This window comes from Camelina sativa, chromosome 2 (genome assembly GCF_000633955.1).
Source record: "Camelina sativa cultivar DH55 chromosome 2, Cs, whole genome shotgun sequence".
NCBI classification, from domain to species: domain Eukaryota; kingdom Viridiplantae; phylum Streptophyta; class Magnoliopsida; order Brassicales; family Brassicaceae; genus Camelina; species Camelina sativa.
In genome coordinates, this window is record NC_025686.1 from 27,912,520 (window position 1) to 27,927,816 (window position 15,297).

At 39.2% G+C, this 15,297-nt stretch overlaps 2 protein-coding genes and 1 non-coding gene across 4 annotated transcripts; 1 reads left to right on the forward strand and 2 right to left on the reverse strand.

Moving 5' to 3' along the window:
• On the reverse strand, positions 7,267-10,317 carry LOC104762701. Of its 2 annotated transcripts, XM_010464664.2 has the most exons (7): positions 9,964-10,317; positions 9,783-9,889; positions 8,908-9,677; positions 8,567-8,699; positions 8,094-8,431; positions 7,850-8,003; positions 7,267-7,523 (listed from the first exon to the last, which is right to left on the reverse strand). In XM_010464664.2, exons 1-6 carry the CDS (start codon positions 10,286-10,288, stop codon positions 7,883-7,885), a joined length of 1,794 nt encoding a protein of 597 aa, XP_010462966.1. In that variant the 5' UTR covers positions 10,289-10,317; the 3' UTR covers positions 7,267-7,523; positions 7,850-7,882. The 2 variants fall into 2 exon arrangements, with proteins under 2 accessions (XP_010462966.1, XP_010462961.1); XM_010464659.1 differs by lacking the exon at positions 7,267-7,523 and having other exon boundaries at positions 7,630-8,003.
• On the reverse strand, positions 10,441-10,513 carry TRNAR-CCU. Its single transcript has one exon. It is a non-coding gene; the product is annotated as a tRNA-Arg (tRNA).
• LOC104743611 (receptor-like cytosolic serine/threonine-protein kinase RBK1) lies at positions 12,514-15,288 on the forward strand. Its single transcript, XM_010464673.2, has 8 exons — positions 12,514-12,951; positions 13,162-13,587; positions 13,675-13,932; positions 14,021-14,175; positions 14,256-14,335; positions 14,431-14,569; positions 14,662-14,811; positions 14,912-15,288. Exons 1-8 carry the CDS (start codon positions 12,939-12,941, stop codon positions 15,065-15,067), a joined length of 1,377 nt encoding a protein of 458 aa, XP_010462975.1. The 5' UTR covers positions 12,514-12,938; the 3' UTR covers positions 15,068-15,288.

Genomic DNA, 15,297 nt, shown 5'->3' on the forward strand with positions numbered 1-15,297 from the left:
TTTTTTTTTTTTTTTTTTTTAACAAATCATAATCTTTCTATATAGAAGTAACAATTTCGAGTCGAGCAAGACACAGAGGGATCTTACCGGCGTGTACACCCTTAATCTTCGGCGTCCGCGACATGAGAGAAGACGTCTAGATCACGTAGAAACTTTTGTTTCTTAGGGTTAAGACTTGTTAACTTATAGGGATGGGCCTGGCGGATATCAATTAGGCCCAGTTCACGCTCAGTTCACTGCGGCGTAAATTAATACACACAGCCCCTAGCAAAGAGACTGATGAAATAAGCATTTTTTTAAGATATCTGGACGGATATATCCAAAACCGAATCTAAAACCCAAATACTGGCCATGCATGGACGCAGCATAAATTAATGCAACCCTAATTTTACAAAGCGCTATAATGGTTTAGTGAGTATCCGCGCGCTTGTTGATGATAAGAATACACTCTCCAAAGAATTGAGAAATATATATTACGATAACGGAATCCGAATCTGTTCCTTACCCAAAGGTGTGAATCTCCTTTTATCTAATGTAAACCTTTTTGTTTTTTTTTAACGTCTTATACTATTTCAGGAAATAAGTATGCAGTGTTATTGGAAATTCTTCTTTGGGCACTGCTCAACCGTGGTAGACTAGCCAATTTGATTATACTCTCAAGAAACATCAATATTGAAGAGAAGGAGGTCGCAAGTGTTCTTGGAAATTTGGAAGAGAAAGATATTTACAATATTGTCTTCCTTGATCCTGCTACCTTGTTAGAAGCAAGTGTTGGAGATCCCTTAAACAAAATCGGAACCTCACCCAAGGAGGACTGTAGATATCGCTGCCCCACATGTAAGTCTATAATCAAGGAAGGAGGAAGTAACTCCCAAAACCAATAAGATCTCAAGAAAGACAAAAGGCCGAGAGAGTATTCTCATCTTTAGATTTTATGAATAAATTACTAGCTAGTATTTGACTAGTTAAGTTTGTATACATCTTTTGGTTTTGTCTCTTTTGTTTAACTTGAAAGCCTCCATTGAGATTTAGTCCGTGTATTAAAATTAGAGTGCATGTCATAAATTATGAGCTGTGTGTTTTGGTTTGAGTGTAATGGAAGAATATACAAAAAAAAAGTAGGTGCTACCAGAGCTATGAGAGGGCAAAGGGCGACCATATTGTTGTAATGTTGTTGATCCAAGCTATAAGCTCATTACCAGTATTTACTACCAAAGTTTGTATTCATCTTATGGTTTGACATCGTTTACACTTTGAAATCTAAACTTAGCTTTAATTTTGTTTAAAATTAGCTTTAATGTTATGAGTTGTGTTGGTTGAGATTAAAAGATATTTCAATTATTATTTTTGTTGTTTTACGGGAAGAAAAGACTAAACGATCAAAACCAAAGAGAACCAACCAATCACAGATTATAAACATATATAACATGAAGAAAATACATTAGTTACTCTCCTCTTTAGAATTGCTTCCTAGCTAGTCCTCGGATATATGGGCAACAGCATCAGTATGATCAGCACGTTGTGAGCTTCCGTCTCCATCTGAATCCGATGAAAGGCTTTCACAAAGCCTATCCCAAAGCCATGCTGAGCTTTCAGTAAAAGGTAGCAAATTTGATGCACGCTCTGATAAGAGAACATTGACATGGCCCGCCCCCAAATGCAAACTTTCAAGAATATTGAAGGTATACTTTCTTTGATTATTTTTATAGAGTATAATCAAATTTGAAAAGTCACGACCGTCGTTGAGTGCCCACAAAAGAATGTCCAATAACATCTTATGAACCCTATCATATCCATGAGCCTCTGCAGCTATATTATACATATCAACAAGGGAGATATTTAAGAATAGATAACATATCTATATGTCAATATAGTAAGATAAGAGAGGGACTAGGTTTTCATTCACACCTTCAGGTACGAAATTGAAACTGACTCCGGCAGCCTCATATTTATCAATCAATTCTTGTTTCGTGGTTTTCTCATCTTCGACATCGTACAACCGGACTGACAAAGGACCATTATAACCACCCTTTTCATCAAGAGCTGATTTGATCTTCTTAGATATCAAATCAGGATCACATTCAGGGATTGGGAAATCCACCACGTCCCAGAACACACCTGTTTTACCCTCTGCATGCCCACCATGGAAATCAAAATATTTCAATTCGGTGCGGAGAACGAGAATGTTAGAGAAGACGTCTAGTATAGCAACTAGTATAAGTTTTTGTGTGACGTGTTGTAAGAGATTATCCTTGAGAGTGTGAGTGCAGCAACTAGTATAAGTGTTTGTGTGACGTGTTGTAAGAGATTATCCTTGAGATCCAATAACAAAATGTAGTTCATAAGTTTTTTTTTCAAAACAGAGAGTGAAACAGAGAACTATAGAATGACAAGTAAACTGACCTCAAAGAGTGGAAGAGGTCAGTATGTCAACATAATCAAGACTAGTTGTTCGCTTGTTGCGGAAGAAGAAGGAAACTTCTATAGAAACAATGCTACATCTCAGCAAAAGAAAATTTTCGGGAACAAGATGAAAGAAAATATGAGAGGTGAAAGATTGTTTCTTTATTATTCAATCCTTAAAACTATTACATTGTGTAGAACTCATTTATATAGTCTCATAAGATTAAACCTAGATTCTAGAGAGTTCTTTGGGAGAGATTATGTGGCTTCATCTTCATCAACTGGTCCCAATATCTTGAATCGATTATGCAGGGTCACTGTCGTACCTTGTACGGTTTCCTTTGCTACTGTTTTGTTGTCTGCTGCAGGTGACCGTTCTTGAGTCGTGGGCTTCTTCTTTGTATTTTGTTCACAGGCTTTTGGCTTGATGGGCTTGACACAATGTGAGCTCATTGACAAAACAGTGTCGTTTTGTGCTCTGTTCTTTACACTCCCCCGCAAACTTGGAGTGGGGGGAACGCCTACGCCAAGTTTGGTTCTGTAGTACTCAAAAGGCCTTTGGGGTAGAGATTTGGTAAATATGTCCGCCAGTTGAAAGTGAGCAGGAATGTGATTGACAATCACGTTACCAAAGGCGACCTGCTCACGAACATAGTGATAGTGTGTGGCGAAGTGCTTTGTGCGAGCATGAAAGCTCGGATTTGCAGTGAGATAGACAGCGGAGAGATTATCGCAGTTGAGCTCCGGTGTTGCAGGTAGCTGGATGCCTAAGTCATGAAGAAGATTCACAATCCACGTTATTTCAGAGGTTGCTTCGGACATGGCTCTTTATTCAGCTTCAGTAGAGCTTTTGGACACAGTTTGCTGTTTCTTTGACGACCAAGAGATCATATTACGGCCAAGAAACGTGCAAAAGCCACCAGTGGACCTGCTTGTGGAGGGACACCCAGAGTAGTCACTGTCGCTATACACTCGAAGCTTAGAATCTGTGTGACGAGCAAAGGAGACTCCCATCGTAGTGGTGCCTTTGATGTAGCGTAGAATCCGTTTCAGAAGATGAAAATCAGACACTGAAGGTTCATGCATCTTCTGACAAACATAATTGACAGAAAATTGCAGGTCTGGTCTTGTTAATGTCAAGTACTGCAGTCGACCAGCCAAACTTCTGAAATATTTGGGATTTTCGAACAAAACCTTTTGTTTTGGTACTTTGTTCAGTTGTTGAGGAAGTGGTGTCGCGACAGGAGCACAAGTAGACATAGAAGCAGCCGCTAAGAGATCCTCAGCATACTTTTGTTGTGACAGGAACATACCGTTTTCATGATATTGAATCTGAATGCCAAGAAAGTAGTGAAGCTTCCCAAGATCTTTCATTTTGAACTGCTTGTTTAGCTCATCAAGGAGAGTGGAGAGAAGCTCAGAGGAGTTTCCTGTAATCGCCATATCGTCAACATAGAGTAACAGCATAATGATGTCTGTTCCTTTAAAGCAGACAAACAGAGAAGGGTCTCGTAGACTGCAAGTGAAGCCAAAATCAAGCAGAAAATTACTAAACTTGTCAAACCAAGCTCTTGGAGCCTGTTTAAGGCCATAGAGTGATTTATGGAGAAGACAAACGTGATTTGGATGATCCTTGTCAACAAAACCAGCAGGTTGTCTCATGTAAACAACTTCATTGAGATCACCATGGAGGAAGGCATTTTGAACATCCATTTGCTTGATTTCCCAGTTCATGACTGTTGCAAAGTGAAGGACCGCTCTTACTGTTGCTGTTCGGACTACTGGGCTATAGGTTTCAAGATAATCTATGCCTTCTTCCTGTGTGAATCCTTGAGCGACGAGTCTGGTTTTGAACTTGTCAAGAGATCCATCAGCATTGAGTTTGACCCGAAAAACCCACTTGGAACCTAAAACATGCATTTCTGGTGTTTCAGGAACTAAAGAGAATGTATTTGCTTCTTTGCAGTTACTTATCTCTTCAGTCATAGCAGCTGTCAAGTTGGGATCTTTAAGAGCTGCAGTGACTGTTGCAGGTTTCGGGTAGGATACTTTATGCGTGAGAAGAGCATAGCGAGGATTCGGTTTGACAATACCAGCCTTTGATCGAGTTGTCATTGGATGGGTTGAAGTTTCTGCAATTGACTCACAAGTAGTTTCAGTTGTGCAGATATTATCACTGGTAACTGAACTTTGCACATTTGAGACTGGTGGGTGTGAGCTGTTGCCTATAGGATCAAGATCTAAGCTTGCCGTACACTCAGAACTCACATCACCAGCATCATGTTCAAGATCAGTCACGTTTTGTGTTGGCATATCGTCGGTAGAAACAGTGTCATTTGTTGTATTTGGAGTTGGCATTGTCGTAACAGGAATCTGTTCTGTTGCGGTTGCAGTGGCTTCTGATGTAGTATCAGTAGAAAGCTGCTTGAGCCAGGCTGCATATAGTGGTGTGGGCGATGATTTGTGAAGATAACTGTATACACTTGTGAATGGAAAACTTGTTTCATCAAAGATGACATGGCGATTGATGTATACACGCCCAGTAGGAGGATAAAAACATATGTATCCCTTATATTTTTCAGTGTATCCGAGAAAAACACACTTAAGTGAGCGAGGATCAAACTTGTTTTGACTGTATGGTCTCAACATCGGGAAGCAGGCACAGCCAAAAGTCCTTAAGGCGGAATATTCTGGTGGTTTCGAGAATAGAGCTTCATAAGGACTTATGTTATCTGCGAGAGCACTTGTAGGCAGGAGATTGCTCAGAAAATTTGATGTAAAGAATGCTTTTACCCAGAAACTCTGTGGTATAGCACTTTGAAAGAGCAAAGTTAGAGCCATCTCTGTTAACTGCCTATGCTTCCTCTCTGCTATACCGTTTTGTTGAGGAGTGTGAGGACAGGAGACAAAGTGTTGAATCCTAGATGCCTCCAGATGAGTAAGAAGTTTCTGACTTGTGAATTCCCCACCTCCATCAGATTGAAATGTCCCTATCTTTGTTTGTAAAAGGTTTTCAACAAAAGACTGAAACTTGATGAAGATTGAGTAGAAATCAGATTTTCTTTTTAGAGGATATAGCCAACAATATCTTGAGAAGTTATCAATGAACACAACATAGAATCTGAATCCTTGAACAGAAGATACAGGAGAGGGACCCCAGAGATCACAATGAACTCTCTCTAGGGGTCTTGATGCAATAAAAGTCGAAGAAACAAATGGCAACTTTGAACTCTTCCCAAGCTGACATGACTCACACACCTTCTTGGTACTTTTATTGATTTGAATTGCCTTATTTGTAGATAGAAGTTGAAGGATTTGCTGATGTGGATGCCCTAACCTTTGATGCCAAACCTCATCGCTAGTCTTGACTTGTCTTGTAGAGTAAAATATCTTGTACTTAGGGTCATCCAGTTTATACAAACCATTAGTTTCCCTTCCCTTTGTCAGAACTTTGCGTGTTGCTTTGTCCTTTATAACAACATCATCACCATCAAACGAGACTTTACAAGGATAATCTTTAGTTAACCTTGAAACTGACAATAATGATTTAGCTATTTCAGGACAAACAAGCACATCTTTAAGTGGGAGATTACCTGATGTGGAGGGAAGGTTTGCAGAGCCAACATGTGTGATAGGTAAAAAATTCCCATCACTCGCCATCACCATATCTGTTCCATGATAGGGTTGCGCCTTTTGCAGGCGTTGAGTCGAGCTGGTGATGTGCGCTGTTGCAGCAGAGTCTGGATACCAGCTATTGTCCTCGGTGACATCAGTAATGTGAAGAGCAGAGAACGCAGCAGCATTGATTGCAGGTTGAGGAGATTGCTGATACTCTTCATCGAACCGATACCAGCACTCAAACGCATTGTGTCCTCGTTTTCCACATATTTGACAGTTTGGTTTCTCAGTTGATGTAACAGAGGAGTTCGATGGTCGAGACGTGTTGAACTGTTGGTGAAATCCACGACCTCTAGTAGAGTAGCTTCCTCGGCCTCTGCCTCTGTTACCTCTTCCTCTGTATTGAGAGCCAACGTTTCTCATCGTGTTGAAGGCTAAGTGAGGAGACACTTCAGTTGAAACAGAGTATCGTTGTATACGATCTTCGTATCCAGTTAGGCGAGAGACAACAGTTTCGTAAGTAGGTTCAGGAACTCTATCCATGGAGTCCTCAACAACAGTTATGATTGGCTCATACTCTCTACCTAAACCTCTTAAAGCTGCAAAAATCTTCATCTTTTCGCTAACAGGATCACCAATAGAAGCAAGTTGGTCACAGATATCTTTAATTCCTCTAAGATATTCTGACATGCTTTTATCTAACTTCTCACTATTTTGAAGACGTCTTTGCAACTCAAACAGCCTAGAAGACGATGTGCGGTTAAAGTGAGAGATTAGAGTAATCCATACCTTATGAGAAGTTGTAGATCCGACTACCAGCCTCATTACATTTTCACTCATCGAACCAAGTAACCAGGCCTTAACCACTTGATCTACTCGAGACTAGTTCTCGAAGTCTGGATTTGAAACCTCTTCCGTCTTGTTGTCATTTTTGTTTCGGACAGGAATTGTTTCTTGTGGTGGCTTGGTTGCACCGTTTACAAACCCAAGTAGGGCTTGACTGCGAAGGAAAGACTCAAACTGAGACTTCCATATGATGTAGTTTTCTTCTGTGAGCTTGATTGTAACACAGTAAGAGATGTGTAGTGAAGGAGAAGAAAAGAGTTCCATGGAGCCGTCCATGGCTCTGATACCATGAAAGAAAATATGAGAGGTGAAAGATTGTTTCTTTATTATTCAATCCTTAAAACTATTACATTGTGTAGAACTCACTTATATAGTCTCATAAGATTAAACCTAGATTCTAGAGAGTTCTTTGGGAGAGATTATGTGGCTTCATCTTCATCAACTGGTCCCAACATCTTGAATCGATTATGCAGGGTCACTGTCGTACCTTGTACGGTTTCCTTTGCTACTGCTTTGTTGTCTGCTGCAGGTGACCGTTCTTGAGTCGTGGGCTTCTTCTTTGTATTTTGTTCACAGGCTTTTGGTTTGATGGGCTTGACACAATGTGAGCTCATTGACAAAACAGTGTCATTTTGTGCTCTGTTCTTTACAAGAGACTGCAAGATCAGTATGCATATGCTTTTATTGAGTTTTGGAGAATCCCAGAACAGGAGCCCAGAGCAAATAATAAAGAAGTTAATTGTACTCTCTATCAACCTCAGCGAGATGTGTAATAAATTATTACTAATAAGAGTTGAAAAATAAAAGCAAATAATGTAACAACACAACGTTAATGTTCTTCATACAATAATCGAAACCTACAAATCCGATTCTCTCTTTTGCACAAGATGATAATAGAACTTAGATGACATTTATCAGATAAATAAATTGACCCAAAAAGTTAAACTAACAGGGCTTTGTGTACACGTGAAACACAGATTACCTTGGTCAAGGTAGTTGGTCTCTCTACAAAATGCTATTTGGTAGGTGGAGATCTCAGCTTATCATCTGACTCATGCTTAAGAGAAGAATCCCCTCCCATTAGTTGTTCGAATCCTTCTACCTTAACGGGTTGAGCCCTGACCGTTCCTGGTGTACTGCAATTAGAATGGAGACATAAACTTTTAAGACCCGTCGAGTAGGTATATAGAACAATGTGACTTTTTGAGTTCTGAGAGGCTACTTACGGTGTCTGCATTTGTGGAATTTGCATTGAAGCCAATTGCCTGAATTGGTTATAGCCCGGCTGTTGCTGCATATTCGACATGGCAGCAATCTGTTGCTGTCTGAGTTGCTGCTGTATCTGTTGGTGTCTTGGGTTCATAGGGTTGAAGGCATTTCCATCTACTGCCATTTCAGAAGGATTCTCTAGCTTTACCTGAACCAGCGGCCGATCTTTTTCCATATCCATGTTGGGTCGTGGTGATGTAACTTGACGCCTACGCAGTCTCTCTAGCTGTTGCTGCTGCTGAAAGGTTGGCGAATTAACCATTTGCTGCATCTGTGGATGCATTTGCCTCTGGATCTGCAATCACATCAGAACAAGAAGTCAGAGAAGTTAAGCGAAAAAAGTAACTATTTAAATAAATGATCTCTTCGTGCACAATATTTAAACCAATTAAGATGCCAAATGATAAGCGCAACAATTTTATGTACATACTTGTTGCGGTAACCGGAGAGATGCTTGTTGCTGCAGATGTAACTGTTGCTGCAGTACTTGTGCTTGTTTCTGATTTGGAGGAGGATGGCTCTTAGTACTATCTCTAACAAGCTCTGCTAAACTCCCAAGATTACTGAAAAACAGCGTCAAAGTTAATCATATGAACAGATGAACAAAACTATCAATGTTAGTTTTATTACTAACATGTGTCTATGAGGAAAATGCTATGAAAGGGAGAACATATACGACAAGAAACATCTAAGGATTTTAGACTTCATTAAGGAAAAGATTGACCTTCACAAATCACTCGAAGGAGGCAAAACCACTCAAAAGAAACTCACCTATATCCCGTCGTATTAAGGAACATCTTAATCAACTGCATCGCTGAGCACTCCTTTTTGTAACTATCAGTAAGAAGCTTCAAAATACTGCCTAATTTAGAGATATGTCGGCTAACCAACTGAGAGAAGACATCAATCGGAACCTCGGTTGCACCTTCGAATCCCATCGTCAGAAGCATGCGTGCAACAACTTTCTGTGACACCAGAGCCGCTTGATCATCACTAAAACCCATTTTTTCAGCCTTTTTACGGCGCAGAACTCCTCTGTCTTCCATCCTATGGTACTCAGGCATCATCCCAAGCCTCTCGATCATGACATGACTCCTGGTAGTAACTTGCGGTAAAGTATCAAGTACCCCAAAGAAGTCTGTTTTGAAGTTGCTTTGTGCTCTGGTAACCGGCGAAAGGGCAGACTCGGGTACACAGTTCATTCTAAACATTGTCTCTGGAAGAAAAAGTATATCATCTTCTGAATTATCGAAGCCAGAACTTGGATGTGCACTAGATGACCTACTCATATGACCTAAACTTCGATCTTCTAAAAAAGGTGCACGCTTTCTCTTATGACTATCCACAACTCTAAGGTAAGTAGACATCCCTTCAGCTGTTCGTTTATCAGATTCTTGCCCTCCAACTGACATCCCATACTTAAAACCATACCTTGAAATAAACTGAGTGTACCATGTGTCTGGTAGCTCCTCAAACCTAGATCTTTGAGACAGATTACAGTAATCAGATTCGCTACCTCTCGCACTTGACTTAGATAGACTCTGAAAATATATTCACATAGAAATCAACACATGTAATGGAAGGTAAACAAACAAAAATATGAAACCACTAACTCCAAAATCCCTAAAGATCCACAAAGTTTTCACCTTGGTTAAGCTCGGATTGTGGCGAATCCCACCGTCTCGGTGAAACCCACCTTCGAGAGAAGCGTTCTCCAACGTGTAGTACACATCATCTCCGTGAAGCTGTAAATCTGAAATTGAAACGGTTTCAACAGACCTGAAATTGCCATTAAAAACAAAGTTTCAAAGAAGGAAACAAACATACAATTAGGATTGAGCTTGGACACGGCGACAGAAGAGACATCGGAAACGGAAGAAGAGGAAGATGACGCGGCGGTGGTATTGGATCGGAGGAAAAGTGAGACGGTGGCTTTATCGAATAAGAGAGCACGAACGCGGAGCTGGAGCTGAATCTGAGACCTAGGCTTGGACTCATCAACGCGCATAAAAGCTTCCCAGTTTGAAGGAGAAGAGAGGTGATAGTGAAAGGAGGAATAGATAGAATCGCCGAGCCATGTCCGCCACACGCCGGAAACTTCAAGTCTTCTAGCTAGATCGAAGCCACGACCGTCGTCGCCGAGCAGTGCCATTGTCAGTTGTCACTTTAATTTTTCTGTCTAAGTTTGATGACAAGAAAATCTATTTTGCTTAATGATAATGGGCTTAGTAGGCCTTTAAGGCCCATTTAATTTGCCCAGTCAAAAACAAAATTAAAATAGTGAAATTATTTAAGAAAGCTAAACGCGCCAGGAAGGGGTCGAACCTCCGGCCTTCTGCTTAGGAAACAGACGCTCTATCCACTGAGCTACAGGCGCTAATTGTTGATCCCCATACGTAAACCTTATCCTTAGCCAGATGCAAGAAATTAATACTAGCAGAGGAGTCGTCGAATATGATAATCTTTTTATTTTATTAGTTAGTTACTTTGGTCTTTGGATTGATGATTTGTATGATCTGACAACAATATCTTGGTTATAAAATAACATGGTTGTTGTTGGTATTTTGCAGTGATGACGATGACTATTTTCCATGTAGAGACGTATACACTTCTGTCACATCCACTATCTATGTGGTTCGGTTAGATTTTAGTAGTACTAGTATTCTCTAACTCGTTGGATTAAGTCATTATATTGCCTCTTAAACTAACACAATTAATTCAGATTAGAAGTATAAAAGCTTGCGCAGGACACGTGTCAATTCTGTATTCGAGACCATTACGATAAACGCATGTCACTTTGATTTGTACTATTTGTTTGAGACCAATTAAAAAACAAAAACAAAAAGTCAACTAAAAAAACCTAACTGAATTTCGGATTGAACAAGAGAGTGTGTGTGTGTTTACACGACTGTTTAAGTGAGAATGAAATCGGTTAGACTGACTTCTCCGACAGAGCATTACATTGGTGAGTTTGGTGGCCATTTTGATTTGGACTTTGGGGCCCAATTGAGAAAGAGAGAGAGAGAGATTAGATTTGGATAGTCAAATTAGTTAAAGGGTTTAGTTCACCCACTATGCAAGGAACCTCTTCTGACACCAGTATAACCTTTCTCATTGAATTTACCAATTAAGTAACTAATCACTAAAAGAATGTATTACGTTAAGAGTTTTGCATTTCACCAAAGACTACAAAAATATTACTTTTTGAGCAACAACTTCACTTAAGTTGTTATTTTTTATATGTGCTTGTCTAGATAATATTACAACAAATAATATACACGTAAATGCAAATCCCTTTTTGCCAGCCCACAAAAATGTACCGGCATTAAGATAATCGAAGTTGAGACTTCAGGTAAAGAATTACCAAATCTAGTAAATGTTTACTTTAAAAACATTTATTCTTTTTTTTTTTTTTTTACTAATATGTAAAACTAAAAAGTATAATCTAACGGATGAATGCGCAAAGACATTCGCGTAAAATCTGTATGTTACCAGAATTGGTAATATATCCCATGCATATCGTTCTTGTTGTCAATTTTATAATCATGATCATTGTATCACGTAAGCTATAAATCAAAAACTAATTTTTATTTCACGTAATTCTCAAGTTATTAATGAGAGTTTTTGACGCTGTGGGTCCAAATAATAAACAATGTCGCGGCCTGAAGTGGATCGGATAAAAGGTTCATGATGACTCGTGACGATCGTGTCGCGAACGAAAACAATCTCATAAATGTACTCTTGTCTTCAGTCCTGCTTGTCTTAACTTAAGTTATAAAATTATAAACGTGTTAGATTTGATATTTACGAGTGTATATTATACTAGTATTAAGAAAAGAAGATGTCAAGAACAATGGCTTCGTCTACCTAGTGTGGTGATTGTGAAGCTACTTTACTTTGCCATATGTTTCCCTTTCTCGTTACGATGGCGCCACGATAACCGATAAATAAGATACGGCATAACCTTTACTTCGAAAATTTCACATTCTACGCCATTTCATAAAGAAGTTTTTTGTGTGTAGGTTTACAACTTTACATACATTAATGAAGAAAATTGCTGAACCAGGACCAAATAAAACAAGTTGTCAGTATTTTCACATGGCTAATATTAAATGACAAATTGAGTAAAAATGTTTTTGTAAATTTCGAATCATAAATAAATTGAGAACCATCTTTTAAAAGCAAAGAGGATGATGTCTTGTCTTATCATTCACAAGTAAATTACGGAAACGCCATTGACTAAAGTTTTGGATATTTCTAACCGTCGGCGTGTCTGTTCGTTGGAAGGCGTTAGTTACGGCATCGTATCACCTTTTCATCTTCTTCTTCAAAAATAATTTAAAATTCGCAATTTAAAAAAAAAAAACAAAACAAAAGAGAAGAGAACTTGACTTGCATGGTGGAAGTTGTATAAATATAGCAGAGAGAGATAGAGATTCCAATCCATTACCACCCAGTCATCAAAATCTCTAGTCTTCTTCTTTTTGCTTTTCTAAGAATAACTATTTCTAAAGATAATCATAATCTCTTTAACGAGACAACAATAGCAATAAGAAAAAAAGAAAAAAGAAAGAGAAACCTGAGTTTTACTGTTTGTCCGGATTCTCTCCGGCTCTGTGCTTTCTCTCCTTCTCCCTCTCGGAGATGTTGTTACTCTGTTTCCCTGTTTTGTCTTCTTTTTGTTTTTTGGGAGATTTTTTTACGAAGCTTTGAGTTTTTTTTTTTTCTTTCTTTCTTTTTTTTAAAAGTTTATTCAAAGCTTCTAACAAAGAATCCCAAAAGACGAATTTTTTCTCCAAGCTATGGCGGTTGAAGGTATGGCTTAAAATTAGCTTCTTTTTTTTTTTTTTTTTCTCAAGAAACAAATTGTTAATTTTCCGACTTGTTTGTTTTGTCTGTTCTGATTTTTTTTTTTCTGGGTTTGTCTCCAAATTTAAAAAAAAATCATTTTTTTCTGCTATTGTTTTCTATCGTGCATTTGAAATTTTAGAAAGAAAAAAAAAACGTCATTTTGATTCGTTGCAGAGATGGAGAAGAAGAACAGAGGAAACCAAGAGACGGAGGAGCTAAAACAGAGTACTCCAAGATGCGTGCTTGAAATCCCGGTAATGAGCTCTGATTCCGATAACAGCAGCAGCAGCAGCAGTTGTAGCTCGTGTTCTCCTGATAAATCAACGTCTCCGTTATCTACAACTCCTACGAACGTTTCGTCGTTTCACCAATGGAACAAGATGATCGATTCCATCAAGAAGAAATCAATAAGGAGATTCTCAGTCATTCCTCTCCTCGCTAGCTACGAGCTCACCCGTAAGAACATGCGTCGGAAACAGCATAAGCTGACTCCTTCCTCGGAAAACGAATTCGATTGTGGTCCAATCCTCTTCGCTAAACCTTCCTGGCGTAATTTCACCTTCGACGAGCTCGTTGCCGCCACCGACAATTTTAATCCCGGTAAAAAGTTCAAATCTTGAAAAAACCTTACTACCCTCATGGTGAAACAGAGTCTTATGATTTTGTTGTTGTTGTTGTTATTGGTAGAGAACATGATTGGGAAAGGAGGACATGCGGAGGTATACAAAGGTGTGTTACCGGACGGAGAGACCGTAGCGATCAAGAAGCTGACGAGAAACGCTAAGGAAGTAGAAGAAAGAGCCAGTGATTTCTTATCGGAGCTTGGGATAATAGCACATGTTAACCATCCAAACGCAGCTAGGCTTCGTGGTTTCAGCAGTGATCGCGGTTTGCATTTTGTGCTTGAGTACTCTCCTCATGGCAGTCTCGCTTCTCTACTCTTTGGTACAAAAAAAAAAAAACCTTTTTGTGGTTGGTATTATTAGACCGTTGCTGTTGTTGTGTTTGTTTATGTTTTTGAAACTTTTTGTAGGATCTGAGGGGTGTTTGGATTGGAAGAAACGGTATAAAGTGGCTTTGGGTATAGCTGATGGTTTGAGTTATCTTCATAATGACTGCCCTCGTCGGATTATTCACCGTGATATCAAAGCTTCTAACATTTTGCTCAGTCAAGATTACGAAGCTCAGGTATTGTTGTTTGATTCAACAACAAGTAATCAACTTCTTTTGTGTGTGCTGAGAATTTGATATGAATCGGTTTTTTGCAGATTTCGGATTTTGGACTAGCTAAGTGGCTCCCAGAGAATTGGCCTCATCACATTGTTTTCCCAATCGAAGGCACATTCGGGTCAGAGTTAGACTTAGAATCCCCATAGCTACAATTCTCTGCTGTGAACCTTGTTTTTCAAAACATGGTTGGTTCTTTGTTTTTTTTTCATACAGATATCTAGCTCCAGAGTACTTTATGCACGGGATTGTCGATGAGAAGACAGATGTGTTTGCGTTTGGTGTATTGCTTTTAGAGATCATAACTGGTCGTCGAGCTGTTGATACAGCTAGCAGGCAAAGCTTAGTTATGTGGGTAATGATCTGCTTATCCCATTCTCTTTGTTTGCATCTTCCATCTTTTTTGAATCAAACAGTTAAAAACAGCTTTGAATGCTTTTGATATAGGCAAAACCTCTTTTAGAGAAGAACAGCGTGGAAGAAATAGTTGATCCTCAGCTAGGAAATGACTTTGATGAGACCGAGATGAAACGAGTGATGCAAACAGCTTCCAAGTGCATACACCATGTATCCACCATGCGTCCTGACATGAACCGGGTATGTTCCAAAACCCACAAAACAAAACCACTGTTAGGTAGTAGGTTCTAATAGTCACAACTTGGATGATGATGAATTGTTGAGGTTTTTTTGGATGCAGTTGGTGCAGCTCTTGCGTGGAGATGACCGGTTAGCTGAGCTGCAACAAAAAACAGGCGGAGCAAGAACAGTGAGTCTCGACGAGTGCGACTTAGATCACACCTCTTCCTCTTACCTTAATGATCTCACTCGGCATAGACAACTCTTGATGGAGTAAGTAATCAATCTGATGAACCCAAAAGGAAACAGAGACGAAACAATAACAAAGTGTTTTTACTTTATATTCATGCCTGTGATTTTGCTTCATGTTCTCCACTGTAAAAATCTCCAAAGTGAAAAATGTTGTATGTATAATTTGGCTTTTGTCTCTCTAATTGTGGTTTATCTCTCTGTTTCTCTCTTGTAAAAGAGCTTTTAGTAAAACTTTACAAATATTCAGATCATAAA